This window comes from Periplaneta americana, chromosome 16 (genome assembly GCF_040183065.1).
Source record: "Periplaneta americana isolate PAMFEO1 chromosome 16, P.americana_PAMFEO1_priV1, whole genome shotgun sequence".
Classification (NCBI taxonomy): domain Eukaryota; kingdom Metazoa; phylum Arthropoda; class Insecta; order Blattodea; family Blattidae; genus Periplaneta; species Periplaneta americana.
This window is the reverse complement of record NC_091132.1, coordinates 162,307,671-162,332,477: the sequence shown is the minus strand read 5'-3', so window position 1 is coordinate 162,332,477 and position 24,807 is coordinate 162,307,671. Positions and strand designations below refer to the sequence as shown.

General features: G+C 34.9%; 2 protein-coding genes and 1 long non-coding RNA gene across 3 annotated transcripts in view; 1 reads left to right on the top strand and 2 right to left on the bottom strand.

The window, feature by feature from the left end:
- Positions 1 to 22,592, bottom strand: part of LOC138691425 (zinc finger protein 107-like) — a 104,897-nt gene extending 82,305 nt beyond the window's left edge. Inside the window, exons 1-4 of the mRNA XM_069813351.1 lie at positions 22,314 to 22,592; positions 22,115 to 22,218; positions 11,051 to 11,185; positions 8,195 to 8,277 (exon numbers count right to left, since the gene is read on the bottom strand). Coding sequence (XP_069669452.1) covers positions 8,195 to 8,277; positions 11,051 to 11,185; positions 22,115 to 22,213 — 317 coding nt within the window. The 5' untranslated portion in view covers positions 22,214 to 22,218; positions 22,314 to 22,592. The remainder of the gene's footprint in view (positions 1 to 8,194; positions 8,278 to 11,050; positions 11,186 to 22,114; positions 22,219 to 22,313) is intronic.
- Positions 17,105 to 18,559, top strand: LOC138691690 (myb/SANT-like DNA-binding domain-containing protein 3). Its single transcript, XM_069813937.1, has 3 exons — positions 17,105 to 17,383; positions 17,564 to 17,734; positions 18,079 to 18,559. Exons 1-3 carry the CDS (start codon positions 17,120 to 17,122, stop codon positions 18,496 to 18,498), a joined length of 855 nt encoding a protein of 284 aa, XP_069670038.1. The 5' UTR covers positions 17,105 to 17,119; the 3' UTR covers positions 18,499 to 18,559.
- LOC138691691 (uncharacterized) lies at positions 17,887 to 18,694 on the bottom strand. The gene is made up of 2 exons (XR_011329941.1): positions 18,553 to 18,694; positions 17,887 to 18,211 (listed from the first exon to the last, which is right to left on the bottom strand). It is a non-coding gene; the product is annotated as an uncharacterized lncRNA (long non-coding RNA).
- Positions 22,593 to 24,807: the final 2,215 nt, after the last annotated feature.

The window sequence follows — 24,807 nt, the reverse complement described above, 5'->3', positions numbered from 1 at the left end:
CGGGCATTCAAAAATCGAATCACACTCCTCACCTCACAGTCGGCGGGATTATCAATCACGTCGTTCATTTTGAAGTAACACAAAATGCACAATGGCGACTTGTTGCAACCAGTACTCACAACATTATGAGAACACATGTTAAGGGAGCCAGTTGACCTTCAAACAAGGAAGGGGAGTCAGCTGCGCGGCGGGTATGCGCGAACGGTCGTTATTTCCTGGATCCCCCTCGTATGTATACACATTAAACTTTAAAATGAAAAAAGAATGGTTAATCTAGTGTAAATCTTACCCTTAAATTAATTTTTGAATTTAAACATATGTTTTATATAAATTCACTACATATCTGTGATTAGGTACACTCTATTCACTTATCATAGCACACATTGAATTAAAATTTTGGCCACTTACTGCTAACAGATACTAAAACATACCCTACTAAAATTATTAAAATATCTGTAATATTATGGGCATAGGGCTTATACTAATCTTCAATATTTTTTAAATTTATTGACGGTGATGGTTACTATAAGCCCTATGCCCATAATATTAGAGATATATGAATAATTTTAGTAGGGTATGTTTTAGTATCTATTAGCAGTAAGTGGTCAAATTTTCAATTCAATATGTGTTATAATAAGTGAATAGAGTGTACCTAATCACAGACATGTAGTGAATTTATAAAAAAAAAATGTGCTTAATTAAAAAAATTAATTTAAGAATACAGATTTACTCTAGAGTCACCATTCTTTTTCATTTTAAAGCTTAATATGTATACACACATAGCTAACAAAAATGAAAGACCACTGATAAATAGTAGACTATTATATTTATGACTGCTAGAAGATAGGCTATTTTTACCATTATTTTGCATGCGATAATGACCAACTCCCCTTAAGTGTTGAAATTGATGAAGTTGACAGGTTTCTTTTAATATTAAACATGTTTAATACATTGAGTTGCCAGATGAATATTAAAAAGTAATGAAATTCCCGATTTTTAAGAAAAATTCAGGAAACTGGAATTTAGACATTTCAAATTTATGGCACTGATATTAAATAAAATAAGGTTATTCATAAAATTGTTAATTAAAATTAATTTAAGGATACAGGTTTACTCTAGAGTCACCATTCTTTTTCATTTTAAAGCTTAACACACATAGCTAACAAAAATGAAAGACCACTGATAAATAGTAGACTATTATATTTATGACTGCTAGAAGATAGGCTATTTTTACCATTATTTTGCATGCGATAATGACCAACTCCCCTTAAGTGTTGAAATTGATGAAGTTGACAGGTTTCTTTTAATATTAAACATGTTTAATACATTGAGTTGCCAGATGAATATTAAAAAGTAATGAAATTCCCGATTTTTAAGAAAAATTCAGGAAACCGGAATTTAGACATTTCAAATTTATGACACTGATATTAAATAAAATAAGGTTATTCATAAAATTGTTTTCCTACTAACTAAACAAAAATAAATTTTATGAAGCTTAAAGGTGGGTTTCATTTAAAAAAAAAGAATATTTTGAAATTTATCAGCATTCTGATTATTTGCACTGTATATCCTACAAAAATTCTTTATTAATAATAATGTTTGCTTGGAAAAAGTCTAATCATAAATAAGGAGAATTGCTGGAAATTCGTAACTGCACATTTTATAAAGGACCGATTGGAAAACAAACATGGTTTGATACTGTAGGCTAACAACATGAAACAACCAGAAAATGAGAGAAATGAAATATCTTTAAAATAAAACGGAGAAATAAATAAAAATAAAACAGGTTTTGAGCAATAGTTAAAAATGTTATGTTTTATTTAACGACGCTCGCAACTGCAGAGGTTATATCAGCGTCGCCAGATGTGCTGGAATTTTGTCCCGCAGGAGTTCTTTTACATGCCAGTAAATCTACTGACAAGAGCCTGTCGCATTTAAGCACACTTAAATGCCATCGACCTGGCCCGGGATCGAACCCGCAACCTTGGGCATAGAAGGCCAGCGCTATACCAACTAGCCAACCAGGTCGACTTTGAGCAATAGTAGTACTTATACTGATAGTAATGGAAGTTGCAGCAGAAGTAGCAGCAATCGTAGTAGCTGTAGAAGTAGAATTAGTAGTAACTGTACTAGTACTAATATTAAAAACAGAAGTAGCAGTAATGGTACAACTAGTAGTAGTAGTAGTAGTATTAGTAGTAGTACTATCTGTACTTTCCAAAGAATAATAGTAGTAGTAGAAAGAGATCAGATGAGGTATGGACAGGAGGAATGGAGTTTTCATTATGCGCTGCTGATATACTCATGGCAGAGAATAGACAGCGTAAAGTCGCGGTGATACAACGTTACAAGTTTCTGTAACTATTTTAAAAAGTGTTTTACTCATCAACTTTATTGATGGAGGTGCCGAAACTGGTCGCCTTCGTTGTCCACACATTTCTGGCACCTATTCATGAAATGTCCCATAAATCGCTGTACTTCTCGTCGATAATGCTATTACACTTCTACTACGTCATAACTCTTTCGACAAATACAACGGTACGAAACAACGTCTTTCAACCAATCATGCCTTCTTATCGCACAATTTTATCACTTCCATAGCATTTGTTTATTTTTTATCACTTCCCTAGCATTTGTTGTGTGTGGCAACATTTCAAACTGCAAATTCTTTGTGGTACTATAAAACATACTTTGCGATCGTCATTTGTTTCCAGCATAGATAGTCGACTGATAATGGTGGCTCCGTTCAAACGTTTTGGTGAAGGTAACATTAGCGAAATTGAATTTTAGTAAGTCAATTAATATCTATTTCACTGTATTAGAGTACTTTATTTCTTCTTATCAGATTACCAGGTAACAATTGGCATTCATACAGTCCTCTTTGTAGATTGAAAACTAAAAAAAGTTTCATATCCATTGTCCAAGAATTAAAACAGAAAATCAATATCCCGAATTTAAAAGGAAACTTACAAATTAAACCAAACCCTTTAACTCTATTAAATATAGAATATAATCTAAATTTAACAGAAGAAATACTGAAATCAGAAGTAAACACTGAAATACTGAAACAATTGTCTTTAGAGACAATTAATATTAGGTACCCTCCACAAAACTGGCTTCATTTATACACCAACGGATCCTTGATCTCCAGAGAACAAGGTGCTGGTGCAGGTGTTACGTGCTGTCTCTTCTCACTTTATAGATCTCTTGGATATGGAACAACAAGTTTTGATGGTGAAATCATTGCAATAAGTGAATGTCTCAGGAATCTTCTATGCCACATCAATAAATTTAGGAATGCAGTTATACTGTCAGACTCCAAAGCAGCTATTCTATCAATCGTCTCTAAACACACACCTTCATCTCAAACAGCAGAAATAACTAAAATGCTCTCTCAATTATTATCACTCAATAAAAGAATTGTATTCCAATGGATACCATCCCATTGTGGAATCCTGGGAAACGAGAATGCGGATGCTTTAGCAAAGAAGGGCAGCACTGCTACTTACAGACCTGTTACTAAATCTACGTATTACTCTGTGAAAAGATTTATTAAATCTACATATTTAGTCTTCAACAAACAAAATTTGATAACACAATCGCAAGGGAAAAAATGGAACTCTCTGCATCAAAATCCACAGTTAATTCCCGATTTACCACGAAAATCGTCTGTAGCTGCATTTAGATTGGCAACAGGCCATGATTGTTTGGCCAAACACCTGCATAGAATTGGAATATATCAGTCCCCTAACTGCCCATTGTGCAACTCAAACCAAGAAATGGATTCGGAACACCTCAAAATCTGTGCTTCAGTGGCTAGTCATGATAATATCTTTGAAAAATATTGGAGTGCAAGAGGTCAAATGACTTTATTGTCAAACGCCTGGCATTAGAAAACAACAACAACAACAACTTTATTTCTTCTAATTTTTATATACCTTCTTCTGTTTTTATCATCTCCCTGCCATTTGTTTCTTTTTTTGCCAAATTTCAACCTGCAAATTCTTTGCGGTACTATAAAGCATGCTTTGTGATCGTCATTTGTTTACCGCATAGACAGTCAACTGAAAATGACGGCTCCGTTCAAAAGTTTTGGTGAAGAAAACATTAGTGAAATAGAATTTTAATAAGGCAATTAATATTTTATTGCATTAGAGTAGCCTACTTTATTTCTTCTAATATTTATGTACTTTCTTCTAATTGTGTAATAGTCAATTGAATCCCACTCGAGTTTTGATCTTCTCTAGGTAAATCGAAACCTCTTGTGAGCTTACTGTTGATAATTTCGTGACGGATATTACGTTTCAGTGAATTGAGAATGCATGGGGTACTTCGCCATGGAGAGGTACTTCATGAGCGATATTTCTCAGCATTTAAATAACGATTGTTTTGTGAACACACATAACCATGGAGGTGGAGCCATGCCTCGTTTGTGAAAAAATATAAAATGTGGGTCTATTAGTCCATTATGATTTATGATTATTATTCAACATCCACTCACAAAATGCAGAGCAAGTCTGTTAGTTATTTTATACAGCTGCAACTTTAATAATTACGTAGTTTTTTGCACAGAACCATGAGAGATTTGTACTTGTTGTCAAATGCACCTAAGAGATTTTCTAGGAGACCGCTCCAATTGATGACCAATGTCAATCTAATGTTTCTTCTGTGAGAATACTATGCTGTCTGTTTTGTTTCTTAGGCTAAACAGTTCCTGTTGCCTGAAATTTATTATAAATTATGGATTCTTATATGTGACGGAATTTTTGCACGCAAGAACTGTGTTTCATACCATCTTCGTACTTGGCTGGCAGACTGGGTTAACACATATTAATAATAAATATATACATGTCGTTCAGTACTAGTAAACATTTGAATAGCCATTATGCAGTTTACACTTATTCACACTTTCACTTTTAATGCACAAGAAAACACTGTATATTATACCATACTATGCACCATGTCACTTGGAGACTGATTCACTAACCTAGACACGAATCAGGACGAACATGTGCATGTTTGCAACATCATTTTGGAAACTTGTATGCTTGTATCACCACGACTCTACACTATCTGTTCCCCATCACGACTGTGTCAGCAGCGGACAGTGAAAACCCTGTTGGTCTTGTCATCTGTAGTAGTAATAGTAGGTATAGCAGTAGCAGTAATAGAATTAATGCTAGCAGTAGTAGTAATAGTAATAGCAGTAGTAGTAGTATTGTAGTCCGGATCAGCTTACTTAATACGTTAAGGGTGAAACCTAACCATTTTTCCCCTATTACTACATATGCAAGTGGATTATAGTGATTTTCTAGCTCTGAAGTTGAATTTTCTTTTACAAACTTCGTTTCGAATTTCGGGTACCGACAAATACTAAAAAACGGCAGTTATTTTCTGTTATGTTGGCGTCAATGACTTCGGTTTGCAGCAAAATAAACTGATGAAAATGCAAGTACCTAGGCTTGAGAATTTATTTATTTTATTTATTTATTTATTTCATCAATCTTTGTTCACGTCATGCAGGATTAGATGTATTCCAGTTCTTAATCAGCCATCACTCTCAATACAAATATAACACAAAGTAATACATAATGAACCTATAAGTTTCCTCTGTTTACAATAATAAAACTAATAATAATAATAATAATAATAATAACAATAATAATAATAATACCCAACTAGGCCTAATACTAAGTAAAGCTCTTGTATTTAAAACTCCTACCTTAGCTTTTTCATTTTATGCTCAATCTCTTAAGAATTATTCTGTTAACTTCATTGACTACTCTTCGTAGTTTCTTATCGTGTGACTACTCAACATTTATAATTCCATCTCCGTTAGAGCTTTGACTTTCTCTTCACCATCTAATTTTAACTCTAAAAATAAATTTTCCTAATTTATGCAAATTGCTGGCGTTTAGGTCACCATTCATTTTTTTATAAGCTACTATAGCGTTTATTTGTAGAAATTTTTTATCTACCCAACTGTGTCTCAAATCAGTCGTTGCCTGACACTTTAGCGCAATATGCATTGAGTCTTCAGCTAGTCCACACAAAGGACATTTATCCTTCTCTACGTTCCCTCTTTTATTCTTGAGTCTCCAGATACCTAATCTCCACCATGCCATTCCCGTTCTCTCTTCCCTTGAATTTAGTCTAATATATTCTTCCTGTTCCCAAAACTGCTTAACCTCCCTATAGTATTTTAGTGATCCTAAGTCTTTAATATTACTAAAAATATCTTGTCTCGAAATTTCGTTTGCCCTCTCTTTTACTATTCTTTCAATAGTTTTCGTGTTTATAGACCCTAGTTCTCTCCATAGCCAATTTAGACCTAATCTGCTTATTTCTCGTTCCAGCTCTTTCAGCCAATTTGATTTCCAATTAGCGGCTTTCATACAAAAGATACGTTTTCATAACTGCCGAATCATTCCTACACAGAATATTACCTAAATATTTGATTTTTCTTTCTAGAATAATTCCCAGACTCGAATCGATTCCCATCCTAGGCTTGTGAATTAATAATTAATTAGTAATACTGGTATTAATATTAATATCAATACACAATTCAGTTCTGTTTCGTTGTGATTCCAATTCAACTCTATATTCAGGTAACTGTAATTAAATAAGAAATAACTTATAGCCCTACTTCGTATGAAACATGCATGTAAATATATTGACATTTTAATGAAATTCTTTCGTATTTAGATTTTTATTAAAACGTTCAAGACAGGAAACAGCATGTTAGCGACTTCTCCAAGAATGAAAGTGCTTGAAAGTATTTTAAGTAAGCTATACATTTCAAAGTGATGTTCTGTTTTCGTCGGAATTCGTACTAATCATATCACGTGATCAAACTACATTTTAGGTTAGTCTCGTGAATCGTAAACTGTTTAGTTAAATCAATGAATTTCATGTTGCCAGACAAAATAAAGTTTAATATTAGATCACACTAATCCTAATTACCAACATAATATACGAGAATTCCAGAAGAAAAATATAGTATCTCATAAATTATTGAATAATGTAGAAAACAGCTCGCAACATAAAGATGAGATGTGGTAAATAAGTACGACATGTATTGCAGTTATCGTTAATTAATGTATTATTATTATTATTATTATTATTATTATTATTATTATTATTATTATTATTATTTGAGTACGTAGTATTATGATTTTCCCCCTCTTTGGTGGTAACTGCTATTAGTTGGCAAAACTGAAGAGATGGCCAAATTTGACTTTTAGGAACTACACTGACATGATCCTCACTATAGATCTGTTAATAACAATAATAATAATAATAATAATAATAATAATAATAATAATAATAGTAGTAGTAGTGGTAGTATTAGTAGCAGCAGTAGTAATAGTAGTTGGAGTAGTAGCAACCGCAGTTGTAGTAGTACTAGTAGCAGTAGAAATAATAGTATTAGGAGTTGTAATTGAGGAGATTCATTGTGTATCTGAAGATGATTCTCATAGAAGAGTCGATATAATTGCCATCAATAGAAGAACCCAGAAAACGATGGTCTTAGACCCTACGATTTGCTTTGAACGAGACACGAATCAAGCACTGTAGATAAATGATGACAAGCGAGCTAAATATGTACTTTGTCTTCCATACCTCAGTGAAAAATATGGCATTTCGCTTTACAACTGGGTTTTTACAGGCTTACTATTTGGAGTGAGGGGTTGTTTACCAAAATTTACATGTAATATCCTTAAATCCTTTCAAATTCCCTTTTATGAGGTTCAGAATATCGTAATGGAAATTCTGAAGGCCTCTCTTCAAATTCTACACTATCATCTATATGTTAACACGTAAATTTTTGTTTTAATGTACAACCCTTTATCTTTCATGTTTGTTAATTCCGGATCCCAGCGGTCAACCTCACTTGAGGACGGATGATTTGAAGTAAATCTTAGTAGTAATAATATTAGTAGTTTTGTACTACTGGCAGTAGTAATAATATTTGTATCAGCAGTAATAGGAGTAGCAATAGTGTCAACAGCAAAATGTAAGATCAAATAATTTCTAGAACAATAAATATGTTGAGCTGTTAATTTCAACATCAATTAAACTGTATACACTGAACAGAAAATGTTGTAACTAATTACAAATTAATGTCATAAGTAATAATTTGAAAAAGGTAGTTACAGAAAGTACGAACTGAAGTATGGTTCACCACACTCACCTCTGAGTTGAAACCTCATTCTCTTCTGGCATTTCTCCCAGCTCCAGCTTCTCCTTTATTGTCTTCAACTCATAAAACTCTGCCTGAAAATTGAAGGCAAATAACGTAACCAGGGATAAAAAGTTTCAGATGTCTACTCGTGTATGATACGTTACCTTCAAAGCTAAACCCCGCCAATTGTGATAAGGTTAATCTATACTAACGTCTCCGTAACCAAACTATTTCTGGTAATTTTCGCTTTTCCAAAAATAATTGGTATTAACATGTATAATTAACTATCCTGAGACCGAAAATCGCTTTTTTGAAATATTTGTTTGTGTGTCTGTCTGGATGTTTATTACCTTTTCACGCAATAATGGCTGAACCGATTTATATGAAAATTGGAATATAAATTAAGTTCGCTCTAACTTCGATTACAGGCTATATGTCATTCAAAATACTTTATTTAAAGGGGGTTATAAGGGGGCCTGAATTAAATAAATCGAAATATCATACTTATTATTGATTTTTATGAAAAATATTAATAATAAAAGTTTCTTTAAAAACGGTTTCCGGTAAGTTTTATTCTATGCAAAATTTTGATAGGACCAATATTACTATGATGTACCAAAGTACATGATGATATTTCCGTGCAGTAATTCTGCATTACCATATGGAGAGATATATCTGTTTTAAAATAACAATGCTTTTCATATCATTGCTGCCTCAGATTAATATACGAGTAATAAAGATAAAACAAATGAATCTGCATTTATATAAGGCGGCCTTGGACAACAGTCAGATTAATATTTATTTGACAACCCTTTTTATACGGATGATATTAATATGCTTTTATACTATACTAAATATTATTATAAAGAGAGAATGTTTGTGTGTTTGTATGAGGTAATCTCAGGAAACTATTTTTCGTTGCAAGAATAATTAGTAGTACATCCGTTATCAACTCACGTTTTAAATAATATAGGGCAGTACAACACCTTATTTCAAATCACATAGCCTTCTTCCAGGTGAGAGTAACAACCTTCAGTTCCTACAAATATATTCTATTTCAAACGCTGTTAGATTTAACATAATACCAAGCTTAAAAGTAGAATTAATCGAACAATTCCAGAAACTATTGCATGGTAATAACTAATAACAGTTACATTCATAGATCTAAATACAACTTCGAAAGTACTTCAGGAACAAACGATTTAAAACAGATAATAAATTAATTGAGGCATTGACATGGGAGAGGTCGTAACTGCCAAAAATTCGAATTTTTAGGTTTTTCATTGAGAAGGTAGTAAATGGCCATGCCAGTGGCACAGAGAAGGTAGTATGTCCGTATGTAATGAAACGAAGTTGGAAACATAGTCACTAATGTTGTAAGTTGTATGTGCACAGCTGTTGGCGCGGAGAAGGTAGTAACTCCTTTTACAACATCAGAGTGTGTCTAGACAAATATGGCCTGACAACTGTGCAGGGCAGAATAAGAATCGGACGATTCAAATGTCCTGATTTACATTATTGCCAAGAAACATTTTGATTCAGTGGACTTCAAATTCCTGGTTTCAGAACATTCCTACATGCCATATGATAGGGAATTTGGCAACATAGAGAAAAGAAAAAAAAGATGGAAGACCATGGTTCCAGAAGAGATAAGGCCTAATAATGTAATAATGATGAAGGATGAGGATTTCTTCAAATTTTGTGCAGAATGAGACAAGTTTTTGAATACAATTCCTATCAATCAGCACCCTCAACTGGATTAGACTCTCAAGAGCTGATTTTCCTCTAATAAAAACAAGACAGTCATTTAATAACCTTGAAATGTGGACAGAGCACAGAATTTTTAAGAAAGCACAGTCATTAACGTCAATGACTAACTTACAGTGCTTGCAACGCCTTGAAAGAAGACCAGTCGTCCCTGATGCCAAAAAGAGAGACTTGTTATCTATGTTAGACTTCCTCGATGAAAAGTATCATGCATTTTACCGAAAAATTTGTGCATAATGTATAAATAACGTTAATTCTCAGTTTGGCTAAGGAGTGATTTCAATGTTGTATTTTCATAAAATAGGATTTCACAGATAAATCTGTGCCAGACTTTTCAAATTTCATATGTAACACAAACATGAGTGCATGCCTTTCATTTAAAGCAGTTTCTGTGATAATGTAAGTAAGAAAGTGTTCATAAATTTGTTTTTTGCTTCCCCTGAAAAATTTTGTTTTTGGCAGTTACTACCTTTCCCATGTCAGCGCCTCAATTATCAAAAAGGCATATGTCTCGGTTAAGAGAGAAGTTTTATATAATATTCTTATTGAATTTGGTATTCCCAAGAAACTAGCTTGATTAATTAAAATGTGTCTCAATGAAAATTACAGCAGGGTCTGTATAGGCCAGTTTCTATCTGATGCTTTTCCAATTCAGTGGGCTAAAGCAAGGAGATGCACTATCATTTTTACTTTTTAACTTCGCTCTAGAATATGCCATTAGGAAAGTTCAGGATAACAGACAGGGTCTGTGTCCTGCATTTGATTTTAAAATTATGATCGCTCCTACCATAGTACGTTGGATTCTCTAACCGAGCCGTTATGTCTACCCATGCTTTCTGACCTAGATGTGCTCTATACAATGATGTTATTCTAGTTATCCTACGACTGTTTTCCAAAGTTTCCCATTTAAGTTCTTTTATCATATCGTTTCCATCTTCTCTTTTACCTTTAACAAATTTAGCTGCCCTATACTGGATTCTTTCTAAGGAATTTATCTGATATATTCTTTAGGGATCCCAACACACAATACAATACATACAATACAAATTAAAACCAGAGAAAGAAGTACAGCTAGGACACCAAGTGTGTTACATGTACCTGAGCTTCACATTTCATCACGGGAAAATTAATAGGAACTGGGGTTTCTTCAAATTTGATCTCTGAGACAGCACTGCTGTAGTCGTTGCATTCCGTCTTTATTGCAGTCGAGGACAAATTCAACAAATTCAGTTCCTGGAAAACCAAATGATAACGTAAATTAATAATTTATACCAGTGCTATGTTTCTACTCATAGCATATACAAAAATTTATGTAATACTATTAGAATAGAAAACACGTTAATAGTAACAAACCAAAACTGAGGAAAAATTATTATTCTTGACAGCTCTTTATCAGCATCTGTCTCTTTCTTATCATTCCCAATTCATCTACTCTCTCTCTTTCTGAAACACAGATATATATTCATGTGTACACCTTAATAAAAATTCATTATTCGCTAGATAATAATACAGATGATCGCCAAGTCACATGCCATGACAGTCAAAGGCAATAAATAATAAGGTAAGGTTAATTACTTACTTACTGGCTTTTAAGGAACACGCAGGTTCATTGCCGCCCTCACATAAGCCAGCCATAGGTCCCTATCATGAGCAAGATTAATCCAATCTCTATCATCATATCCCACCTCCCTCAAATCCATTTTAATATTATTTTCCCATCTACGTCTCGGCCTCCCCAAAGGTCTTTTTCCCTCCGGCCTCCCAACTAACACTCTATATGCATTTCTATATTCATCCGTAAGTGCAACATGCCCTGCCCATCTCAAACGTCTGGATTCAATGTTCCTAATTATGTCAGGTGAAGAATACAATGCGTGCAGTTCTGTGTTGTGTAACTTTCTCCATTATCCTGTAACTTCATCCCGCTTAGCCCCAAATATTTTCCGAAGCACCTTATTCTCAAACACCCTTAACCTATGTTCCTCTCTCAAAGTGAGAGTCCAAATTTCACAACCATAAAAAAACAACTGGTAATATAACTATTTTATAAATTCTAACGTTCAGATTTCTTGACAGCAGACTGGATGATAAAAGCTTCTCAACCGAATAATAACAGGCATTTCCCATATTTATTCTGTGTTTAATTTCCTCCCGAGTATCATTTATATTTGTTACTGTTGCTCCCAGATATTTGAATTTTTCCACCTCTTCAAAGGATAAATTTCCAATATTTATATTTCCATTTCGTACAATATTCTCGTCACGAGACATATTCATATGCTTTGTCTTTTCGGGATTTACTTTCAAACCTATCTTTTTGCTTGCTTCAAGTAAAATTCCCGTGTTTTCCCTAATCGTTTATGGATTTTCTCCTAACATATTCACGTCACCTGCATAGACAAGGAGCTGTTGTAACCCGTTCAATTCCAAACCCTCTCTGTTATCCTGAACTCTCCTAATGGCATACTCTAGAGCAAAGTTAAAAAGTAAAGGTGATAGTGCATCTCCTTGCTTTAGCCCACAGTGAATTGGAAACGCATCGGACAGAAACTGAAAGGTAAGGTATATTAGCATCTGTAATTGAACAACATAAGTATAATGGATTACTTGTCAGAGTGAGGTTAAATTTGAACTTATAAAAATTTATTTTATATCATATTTAATGAAAATACTGATGAACCAATTCATAACGATAATACCGGTATATATGGTACATTATCGCCAACATAAGATAATGACAAATTAATCTTAGAAATTACAGTTCAAGCCAACATATTATGTGTCGATTGAGAGACGAATGGTACAGAATATAGTCTGTTACAGCATGAGCTGAGTGACATGCACGCCAAGTACGATCTTGGTTTGCTACAAATTTATAAGAAACTGAAGTTACATCTGCTGAACCATATAGCATACAATAATTAGCGGAACAAGGTTTTAAATTAATGCATTATTTAACAATGAAAACACAGGAAGTTGTCCTTGTTACAGCATGAATTTCAAACATTATGTTTAATAAAAAATTAGTTTTCATGGTGATTTACAACTAAGTTGTGGTCAACAATGGTCATCTAACTCGATACTGCACAAAACAAAGTGAAAAATCTGTTTCTTTATTCTAAGAAACATGAGTTCACACCATCTCTAGATGAATTTAGTACCTCGTGTGGCCTCCATGAGCTTGAATTACTGCTTGGCATCTACGAGACATGCTTCTCACAAGCCTCCGAATGTTGACTTAAGAGTATATTCATCATAATATTGATGTAAAAATATGTACATATCAGCTGTAGGTGTAAGTCATGTAAGCCTATATAATGTATAGAAATAGCTGTAGTAAGTCCGCCATTGTCGGTCCCCAGCCCGGATGAGAGAGGAGGAGTGTACACACGATTATATTTAAATACTTAGGCCCGGTTGCAGAAACGCAAATCAAATCAGTCCCTGATCGCCAATCAGTTGATGTCTGATTTATTTGATTGTTCATTGGGTTGCACAAACGTAAATCTCCAATCAACTTGTCTCAATTTACTAATTGTTGATTTGAGAAAGAAAAACATTTGACAACATCGCTATTTAGCAACCACAGCCAATTTGATGCTCTTTTACAGTCGCGAAACGTATGCATCTAGTAGGCGGTGAATAGGAAAACAAGTGAATGCTTTGCTGTTTTGTTGTTTTTGTAGAAGGGAAACAGCGGATTGTATTTGTATAGACTATGAAGCATGGTGGAAACATAGTAAAGGTGTGGGACTGCGCATGCTGTTGCGATAGCGGCCGAGGCGTGTGACGTCATCTTTACTGCAGACAGCGATCGCAGCTCATTGCGTTGAGTACATTTTCTTTAATAAACCTAACTAGACATTAATTACAATACATAATTTGAACTGATTGTTGCCAATGTTATTCATATCCTTTTCATTGTGCGTTTAAGTTCATGTACTCTTTAAAAGAGTTATGAATAAAATTTAAAAAACAAATAAAAAATTAACAGTAATAGCTTAAAAGTCGCTCCCTCAAATCTGCCATCCTAGGCAGCTGCTTAGTCTGCCGAGGCCTAAATACGCCCCTGATTGCATGTAGGCTACTGTACCTATTAACTTTCTTTTACTTCAGCGCAACAGGAGCATCCAGCACTAATGTAACAATGGAAAATCGCGGAGCCACTGAGTCTACTGTCACAGAGGAATGCCAAATACTAATACAAAGAATTCAAGAATTAGAAGAGAAGAATTACTCTCTAGAAACGAGGATTAAGGAATTGACAGCTGCCAACAGGAAACATGAAGAAGACAAAAGAAAATTACATTAGGATTTAATTTCATTGAAAAACATTAGACAAACAGAAGTTAAATCTAAAGTGGCTGAAATTTTGAAACCATTTTTCACTATTGGGCAAATTGATGCTCTTTTGAATAAAACACGTAGGGTGAAATGGTCTGTAGAAGATTACGGTACTGCAATAACACTTCGAAACCTAAGTCCAAAAACATACCGATACTTAAGAACAAAATTAAATTACCCGTTACCTGATTTGTCAACTCTGAGAAAATGGGCAGTAAAACAATTATCGCTTGAGGAAGGTGTACTTCATGATGTCTTAAAATTAATGAAGGCGAGAGCTACAAATATGTCGGAGTTAGATCGTGTAACAGTATTAGCATTTGATGAAATGTATTTAAATGAGGAGATTTCTTTTGACAGTAGGGAAGAACAAATAATTGGACCTCATAAGGCAGTGCAGGTTGCAAGGTGGAAGCAGCCCGTATACTATAAATATGAACAGACAATGACAAAATAAATCCTAACAGACATAATGTGCCAGTTAGAAGGCAGTGGTTTTCAAGTTGTGGCCACAGTTAGCGATTTAGGTGGAAGTAACAGAAAATTGTGGCGTGATTTGAAAATTTCTACCAAACTAAATTGCAGTTTTCCTAATCCAAATGATTCAACTCGAGAAATATTTGTTTTTTCAGACGCTCCACATTTATTGAAATTACACAGGAATCACTTTCTAGATCATGGTTTCAACTTGAACGGATTGAACATTTCATCAGAACCAATTCATGAACTTTTACGTGCATCCTCGTCCTCTGATACAAAATTAGCTTACAAGTTAACTCCTTTACACTAAAGTGTCCGTGGTACCCAAAGACAAAAAGTTAGTTTGGCAGCACAATTATTTTCCAACAGAGTTGCAAAGGCCTTGAAATGGTGTGGTGAAAACGAGCTGTTGAGATCAAATGAATGGAATGAAACTTCAAAGGCAATAAAATTAACTAATGATTGGTTTGATTTATTTAATACCGTTTCTAAATTCGGTACCCACCGTGGGCTGCATAGTTACGGAATAAACCTTCAAGATCAGAATATTATACTCTCAGAAATGAATGACTTCGTGACCACAGTTAAATTAGGAGAAGCAAACAGGAAATTACCTTATCAGGAGAGGATTCTAATAAATAATAAATCATTAACATTTTTGTATGAGGCAATGAGGTATAAGTACAAAATTGAATACATCATCACAAGAAAACTTAACCAAGATCTGGTAGAAAACTTTTTTTCGGAAATTAGAAGCATGGGTAGAACAAACGATCATCCCTCTGCTTTAGATTTTAAACATACACTGAAGTGGTACATACTAGGTCGAAATCCATTACCTCAGTTTTGTGAGAACAAAAACACCTCCGATTTGCTTTCGGAAGAAGAGGCATTAATAGTGGGTCCTAGTACAAGCCAATCAGAAGTCAATGATAATCTGCAGAAAGAACTATGTGCAACGGCAGAATTTCTTAAAGGCATTCTGAAACCGGTTAAATTTACCAACGATCGAGATCCTGAAGAAAATATAGGTCTCCCAGAAAAAATATATGAAATCTCTGCAAGACAGCGGATATCCCAGGAAGGATTAAAATATATTGCAGGATATGCTGCATCAAAACATATGGAGCAATACCCGAATCTTGGAATTCCCACAAAATTGTCAACTTCTGCTAATCAAAAAGACTGGATTACTACAGTGTCCCGTGGAAACTTTATTCTCCCTTCTAAGGATCTGCAATTGGTTGCCATGCTTGTTGACAGTATATTCTCAGATGTGCACGGAGATTCTGTTTCTCGTGAGAAATTTATAATAAAAAAGACTGTAAATTTGATTAATTCTGCCATGAAAAACGAAGCAGAAATCAGTTCTCCTCTTCCGCCAGAAGTAAATACGACATTGGTTAGAACAAAAACATTTATTAGAATTAAAGAAATTAATAAAATAATAAAAATGTCTGGAATTTCAAAGAGAAATGTTATAAAGAAAATGAAAAAGATTGCATAAGAATTAGTATTTACTTAACAGAGTGGGATTTATAATGGTGAAATTATATTATGTCGTGTGTGGAATAATAAGGTAAATAATGTAGTAGACTATATTATGTCTCCAATAGCCTGAATATATAAAAATATTTGTTTACTATAATGACAAATTATTCCAAGAAATTCATATACTTATGTTAATGAAGGTTCAAAAGTATTTGAATTCATGTACAAAATAATGTATGTTATAAATAACTGTATAGATCTAAGTATGTATATATTTATTACACATTGTATTGTAATTATTATAAAACCACGTGTATATTACAGAAGGCAATATTATTAATGACATACTGCCATATCACATTGTTTCTTGAAACTTGAGTTTAATATGTAATAGATCATAATTTTATTACGTTATCATTTCAAGGAAGTTCCCGTTGTACTTGAATTCGTGTGTAGTATAATGTGTGTGATATATGGGCCTAATTTTGTGCATATCTGTAGCATAATGTATTATAATTATAAAAGTACGTGTATATTAAAGAAGGCAATTATTAACGTTGCACTACCATATTACATTATTTCTTGACTCTTGAATTTAATTTATTGATCTCTATTTTATAATGTTATCACTTCAAGGTAGACCCTATTATATATACTGTCAATATTTACTGAATACACAAACAATGATTTTTATTTATTCATTTAAATCTATGGACGCAGATCTAACCATCAACAATCTGTTATGTAGACTGTGTCATTCGAGTGCGGCCTGCAGTAAAGGTGACGTCATGCGCAGACCGAACGAAAACACGCACAGCTTGTCCCACACCTCTACTATGTTTCCACCATGCTATGAAGCAAACAAAAAACGTAAGGGGGCCCAATTTTTCTGACAATGATAGAGCCCTCTTATTGAACATCATAGAGAGCTTTATGCATATCATTGAAAATAAGAAGACAGATAGTGTTTGGGTGAAGCAGAAAGAGGAGGCCTGGAAGAAAATTGCTTCAGAATTTAATGAAGCTACATATGAGGTCGCAAGAACACCCCAGCAATTAAAGATTGCATATGAAAACTACAAAAGGAGAACCAAGAAACTTGCAGCTGACGATAAGGTAGGCCTAAGCTGTGACGTATAATTTTTACCTATTTCTAGATTTATTAATGGACAGTTACGTTTTTGTGGCATTCCATAAATATTATTACGTCTCAAAAATATAGAGGGAGATTTAAATTCATAATTATTTTCTTCTAACTAGTTTCTTGATCTACATTGAATCTTTGTTTTTTTCCAGGCAGAGCTCTACAAAACTGGTGGAGGAACTTTTAAAAGGAAGCTAGATGCAGATGGCGAAAGACTAATATCCAGGCTGAATTCCCATTTTGCACCTGTGAATAATCCTTGTGACAGTGATGGCCAGTACCAAGTTTTTCAAGTAACAGAACAGGATTGCAATATACTGGAGGTAAGAATATATAACCTTAGTTTGACATAATTTGGGTAGGCCTAAAAAAAGTAAAAAATATCCATCTACATTATCCATCATCATCCCATCACTCAGAATATAAAAATATCGATTGAGGTGGTGAAATGGAAATATAATTGGAGTAGATGAACTTCATTTTGCCTTTAATTTATTTACAGTCTTATAACCCTATTTTATAAGAAACCAGCTCACAGCAAACAACAATACATTAACAAAAAAAATTAAGGAAATTTTTCGGCTAAATAGTGCCATTCAGTTCAAACACAAAACAAATAACTTTCCAGTTTGTGTATTTATATTGTATACTTCATCTTGTTTTACAGGATAGCCATGAAACTTTATTTGATGGAGCTGTGTCTATAGTGCACCCTGCTCGTTTGCATTCAACTTCTGGTCATGATGTCAATGGGGACAAATATGGAGATGAGGCCTCATCTATTCCGCCGTCCCCGTCTTCTGCAAATCAACAAGATTCATTGTCAGCAGGTCGTCATCTGTCATCAGAAATTACACCAATAAACCCACTGACAGGAAGCAGGAGTGGAATAATTAGGCCCAGATCAAGATCACAAAGAAGCAGGCTGGAAGACTATACGTCCAGTAAAACTGATTTTAATGAATTAAGGTGTCGACTTCTGATCGAAAAACATGAAATGGAAATGGAAATTTTAAAAACTAATCTACAAGTGGCCCAAGTAGAGTTAGAGATTAAAAGGGCAATTCTAGCCAAAGAAAATAAATAAATAAAGTTTGCATCAAAAATAAAAGAACTAATTAATTACGAGTATTTTGCTCACCTTTCTGCCAGTGTTGTAAAGTGTGTATTTATTAGTGTAGTTCTGACTGTGTTCCCTCCATTTCTCCTTCTTCCCATAGGTGCTTCACCCTCATCAGCTTGTGGGTAGAATCTTGCAATGAGATCTTCATCAGGAGGTGGGGGATTATTTTCTCCTCTCTCCAACAATAAATTGTGGATGGCAAAACATGCAACAATACATTCTAGTGTTGTTGATCGTTGCCTTCCCAACTTGAAACGGAGACCCAACGATAAGCATGGAAACCTTCTTTTTACCACGCCAAATGCTCGCTCTATACAGTTTCGAGTGTATATATGTGTTGAATTATACAACTCTTCTGCTTCTGTCGTGGGGTTTGCTAGGGGAGTCAACAAGAAATTTGAACATGCATAGCCTCCATCACCCAAAAGAATTCCATTTCCCATCTCTCTGTTTACGAATTGAGCTCGTAACCTACTCATTAAAAATATTGTGCTGTCATGTGTAGAACCCTGCCAACGGGCTACAACATTCCAGAATTTCAATGATGGTGTACATATTGCCTGTACATTCACAGAAAAGAAACCTTTTCTATTGCGATAAAGTTCAGCGTCATTTCCACCAGGTGATTGGATGGGGATGTGAGTGCAATCTATACATCCAATGACTCTTGGAAATCCTGACATGGCTGAAAATTCTCTCTGGATTTCAAGTCGTTCCCTGTCTGAGGTTGGAGGCTTTATGAAATCCTGCGAAAGCAAAGCAATTTCATGTGTAACATCCCTTACTACTCGGCAAATAGTTGATTTGTGGACCCCAACAAGATCACCCAAGACCGCTTGAAAAGTTCCGACAGCATAAAATCGCAGCGTTATTAGAAGTTGGTTCATAGGAGAAAGTGGTAAGTTTCTATTTGTCTGTCTGCATATATTTGCTTCAATTTTCGAAAGTAAAAAAACACACGAATCCTTACTTAACCTAAATCTTTGTTCAAATTCTCTCTCATTATACATAAAAAACAATTCATGTCTGTCGCGGAAATGCCGTCTTCTTAATAATATTTCTTCATATTGTTCGAAAATTTCTTCATCAGAAGAATCCATTACTACGTCGAAAACAATATTATTACGCTGTAACTAATTGTTATATAAATTACAGTACGCACAATGAACAGAACAACATATACTTGATCAGTGATCAGTCACTTAACCAGCGAAAATCTGTTGATCAAATCTGACGGAAGACTGATCTCCGATCAAATACTGATTGTTCTTTCTGCAACAGAAATAGAACTGATGGCCAATCAAACCCTCCTTGATCGCCAATCATATTTTGATCAGTGTTTCTGCAACTGGGCCTTAGTCTTTACAAGTTAATTAAAACCTGCTACGAAACCACGTTCCCCTCTCAAAACCGGAGTGTCGTGGGATGACGATGTCTGTAGTGAACCAAGAGACCCGTAAAGTGAAAGAACCAATGTTTTCTGAAAAGAGTCACGTTACCTGAGAGGGTGGCAGCCTTGCCATGCCATTATGTTGATGAGTACATGCCGTACCGAGCAGTTCGAGAGGCATGCTTAGGGGATGTAAGGTTCGAGATAACTTGCAATAACAGTACTAGAAATGAGAACAGATTTTTAGTTCTTTCTGGTCTGCATCAGCCTACATGAACTGCTCGTTGCCCGCAAAATGACCTCAGGTTAGTACATGGAAAAGCAGTAAGTGACCAGACGGTCAGGATTAGATTGCAGGAAGCTAATTTGAGAGCTCGGAGACCTCTACATGCCCCTCATTTGGAGGTTCATCACAAGCGAGCAAGGTTAAGATTCACTCAGGAACATGTAAATTGGCAACTTCGGCATTGGAGGCAAGTACTGTTCACAGACGAATCAAGGTTCTCTCTGACTTCATTTGATGGACGAGTACGTGTCTGGAGACGTCGTGAAGAGCGTCTCATTGAACACAACATTCTTGAAATTGACAGATTTGGTGGGGGTCAATTATGGTCTGGGCTGGTATCAGCTCAGAAGCCCTGGTCGTAGTTCCTGGCCGGCTAAATGCAATCGCTTATGTGGAGAACATATTGCGGCAACATGTTCTGCCCGTAATGGAAGGTATGGGTGCTGGATTTTTATAATGAGTGACAATGCGACATCCCACATTGCTGCAGATTTCATGAACTTTCTGAACGAACACGAAATTCCTGTAATGGATTGGCCAGCAATGTCTCCAGATTTAAATTCTATCGAACATGTATGAGATATGCTTGAGAAATGGATCCGCAGGCGTGATTAACTGGTTTTGACCTGGCTCTCACGCAAGGCAGTTAGTGTTGTCTGAACACTGCAAGCAACTACACGTGTAGAGTCTGCTAAGAATAAGTGGCACATAATAGACCTAATTATTCTATTTCATACTGGGTGTTTATTTTCATATGTCAGTACAAAATCTGCTCATGTTGTCAGGAGATTAAGTCACGAGAAATTCCCTGGTGATCGCGTTTGAAGTTTATAAATGAATTAGTAAATTTCGGGAAACGAGAAGTGTTCAAGATAAGAAGCGAAAAATGCGACGTACAGAAGAAAATCTTGATGACAATGAATGCCTAGAAAATTCCTCTAAGAAACCTTCTAAGCAGATGCTATAAATGTGTGAAAATTAATGGCAGGCAGTTCCAGCATCTGCTTGCGTCACATGGGTGAGTACATAACTTCCAAAATGCATTAGAATTTATTACGCTGTCACTCTAGCATAACAAGTAACTGTTGAACCAAGGACTCATGTATTGTGTGGCTGGTGGAAAGCAATAGGTTATCGGCTGGCACTATCGCTGTTGCAGCTATGGTCAGAAAATAAGTGGATGACCCACTAGTATCAGAACAGTTTGCAATGGACGCCAGCTCCTGCACACGTCTCAATCGGTTTGAAGCTATCGTTATATAATTATGTGTAGCCATGATGAAGAAAAGTATTTAAAAACATATATTTATGTCTATCCTTAAATTTTGATGATTCTGGAAAAGTTTGATACAGTACAAGGAGTGCAATTTTACGCACGCACAATGTTCTCCACCTTACTTTAGTCTTTCACACTACATTTCTCTGGCATAAAAATAATTTTGGAATGCACAAGTAAAGTGTCAAAAGTTTAAAACATATCTAAAGAGTTCGTGGGAAAAATGATGAATGTCACATTTCTGTTAAGGATTAGATAATGATCTAATTGAGTCTATAACTGCAAGATGTAGTGCTGTTTCTATAGAAAATAAAGGAAAGGATTACTGTATTCGTGATGATAATTCTCCTTTTTACCATTTTTCATAAGAAAAACATTAAATTTCGTAGTGATCCATGAATTAGATAATGACATCAACCTTAACAAAACTGTGACATTCATCGCTTTTCCCGCGAACTCTTCAGCTATAACATTGGATATGGTGGCAAATAAGCCGAAAAAAAAACAATGATTTATTTTCTTTGGTCAGATGATTATAATTTCGGAACATCTCCAACATATGATACCAGTATATTCTTATGTCCGTGCTTACGTCCCATATATCAAATAGCAATGACTTTCCCTTTACCTCGGATACCGCCTTCTTCTCTTCCTGGTCCACATCTGTGTTATCATTTGTGTGTATACTCAACGGGTCGACTTTGTGTTCCGTCTTGATCACATCCATCGCAACTGAAAGAAGTAATTACAATAGCAACAATCAACTGCAGAATGTGAGGGAAAATGTATTAGCTTCTTATTAAAAATTAACTGTGTGCTATGTTTACATTTCCGGGGTGAGTGTGTTTTCGTATGCACGTGCTTACATAAATATACGGCCTTAAAATGTGTGTATGTCAATATCGTTGCTTACGAGATTATTGTATACAATCTAGTAAGAAACGGTCAATATACAGGACATACTAGCTGCAATACGTTGCAAAACAGCCTTACAGAAGATCCTTAAAGTCGAAAATGAAATATCAAGTCACACTCGAGTAATAAATACACCGCAGATTATAACTGGCAATATTGACGGATGTAGACACTTAACGTTAAGAATTACTAAAAAAAAAAAAGAAAAAAAAAAAACTATTGAGAATGTAGGTGACAAAATGCGAATGATACGAGTATGATCAAATGAGCCGTGACCATGGATGATGGCACTGCGGAGTTGCCACACGTAGGACTAAAGTCGTACGCTTAGGACTATTTTGACTAATTGTAAGAGGTACGACCGAACTCTATGTCGTACGCTATTTTATACGGCTATTTTAATGAAAGAACAAAATTATTTTGGAACTTATAAAATCAAAGGTTAATTCGTCCCTTTTTAGACAAGTTGACTTCATTCAGTATGGCGTTGACTAATATGAAGAAAAAAAAAACATACTTCAAATGTTTTGAAAATCAATATAGTGGCTATGCTTGCCATGCAAGTCATAATTGGTCATCTTCACCTCTAGGTTTCATTGTACTGCGCGATTATGTCAAAGTAATATGAGTTCAAAGATCTGCTATCTTCCCTATATATTCGACAATGGAAGTCTTTTATCAACAGTAATCTCACTAGACGTTTTGATTTTATCGATAAATCTGCGAGTGGAACACGAGCAGATTTATCTAGAGAAAATCAAAACTCGAGTGGGATTTAATTGACTATTACACGATTAGAAGAAAGTATATAAAGATTAGAAGTAACGAAGTACTCCAATACAATAAAATATTGACTTACGAAAATACAACTGTCTTCAAATGTATTATTGTACCATCTCAACATTACAAATTATTCATTCGGAAATCCTGAATAAGTTGAATACACCCTGTAGGCCTAAATCAACGAGTTCCACTTCAATTACGCACACGTCCAATATAACATCAATTGAACCACCAACCACATTCAAATTTGAAAATTGTACATTCAATAATTATTCCTTTTAATTACAGAGGGGGAAGGTGGGAAGTCTGAGTACAGCTTGTGCCTACTACCCTACGTTCAACACATCGGCCTTTTCAGGATTGCTGTCGTCAGCTATGGAGCAAGATCAACCATGGACAAGCGAATGTATAGGCTATCACCTCACAAAACAAATTATGTCCTACTCATCAATTCCTGTAACTAAACACTAATACCAATGGTAGACTACAGTCTCTATTCGATTACATTTGTCTTGTGTACGCATCCGTAAACTCTTTCCTCTATGGCAGTATTTCTCAAACTTTTTCCACCGAGAAACACCTTTTAATCTAAAGTGTAACTGCGGAATACTTGTAATATTTTATTAGTATTATTTTAATAATTAACAGGCAAGTGAAAGCTATTATCTCAATATTTCTGTCCAGTGGGACGAATGTATTTGCTTTTTAAGTCTGCAATCTGGTTTTATGGCGGAAAGTTGTAGTCTCATTTCTACTGTACTTCTGTAAGTTGTCTTTTTGGTATTTTGTTTTAGTGAACACATATGCAGAGAATCCAGTGATGAAAGTGATAAGTATTATGGGTATTTCCCGTTTTAGATGTTCATTAAACATATTATTATTACGCTTATTATTGGATTATTATTATTATTATTATTATTATTATTATTATTATTATTATTATTATTATCGGTGGCTTCATGTTATTATGGATTCATATTTTCGTAACATTTATATATTTTTATGGTATCTACTAAGTATAAAATAGCCACCGGGGCAGCCCAGTCGGCTAAGGAGCTTACCTATCGATCCAGAGTTGCGCTCGGGCGCGGGTTCGATTCTCGCTGGGGCTGATTACGTGGTTGGATTTTTTCCGAGGTTTTCCCCAACCGTAAGGGGAATGTCATGTAATCTTTGGCGAATCCCCGTTCTCATCTCATCAAATACCATTTCGCTATCATCAATCCCATTGATGCAAAATAATCTAGTAGTTGTTACAATGTCGTTAAATAACCAAGTAAAAAAAAAGTGTAAAATAAAATTTAAAATCATATAGGGCTCACGGAACTCCGGAACATACTCTGAGAAACGCTGCTGTATGGTAATTCAGCAGTTGTCCAGACTGAACGAAGAGTGACGTAGTGTGTACATACATTTTAGGAAATCGGCATCAAGATAATAGCGATAGTGGTAACCACGATTAGAGTATCCATTATATAAACAGTAAAGACCCCTGGAATGGCATAGGATAATGTTTTCAGCACATGTAATATGCTGCCGTGCTGCACGCTGCTGCTGCCGTGACGGTCCGAGCAGACCTAAGAGGCGTGGTTATAAGCACTAGGGAGCTCTCGGCACAGGACG

Coding starts and splice junctions, on each gene's coding strand:
- LOC138691690 (XM_069813937.1), top strand. CDS start 17,120: ATGAAGCAAACAAAAAACGTAAGGGGGCCCAATTTTTCTGACAATGAT. Junction 17,384..17,563: donor AACTTGCAGCTGACGATAAG/GTAGGCCTAAGC, acceptor GTTTTTTTCCAG/GCAGAGCTCTACAAAACTGG. Junction 17,735..18,078: donor AGGATTGCAATATACTGGAG/GTAAGAATATAT, acceptor CTTGTTTTACAG/GATAGCCATGAAACTTTATT.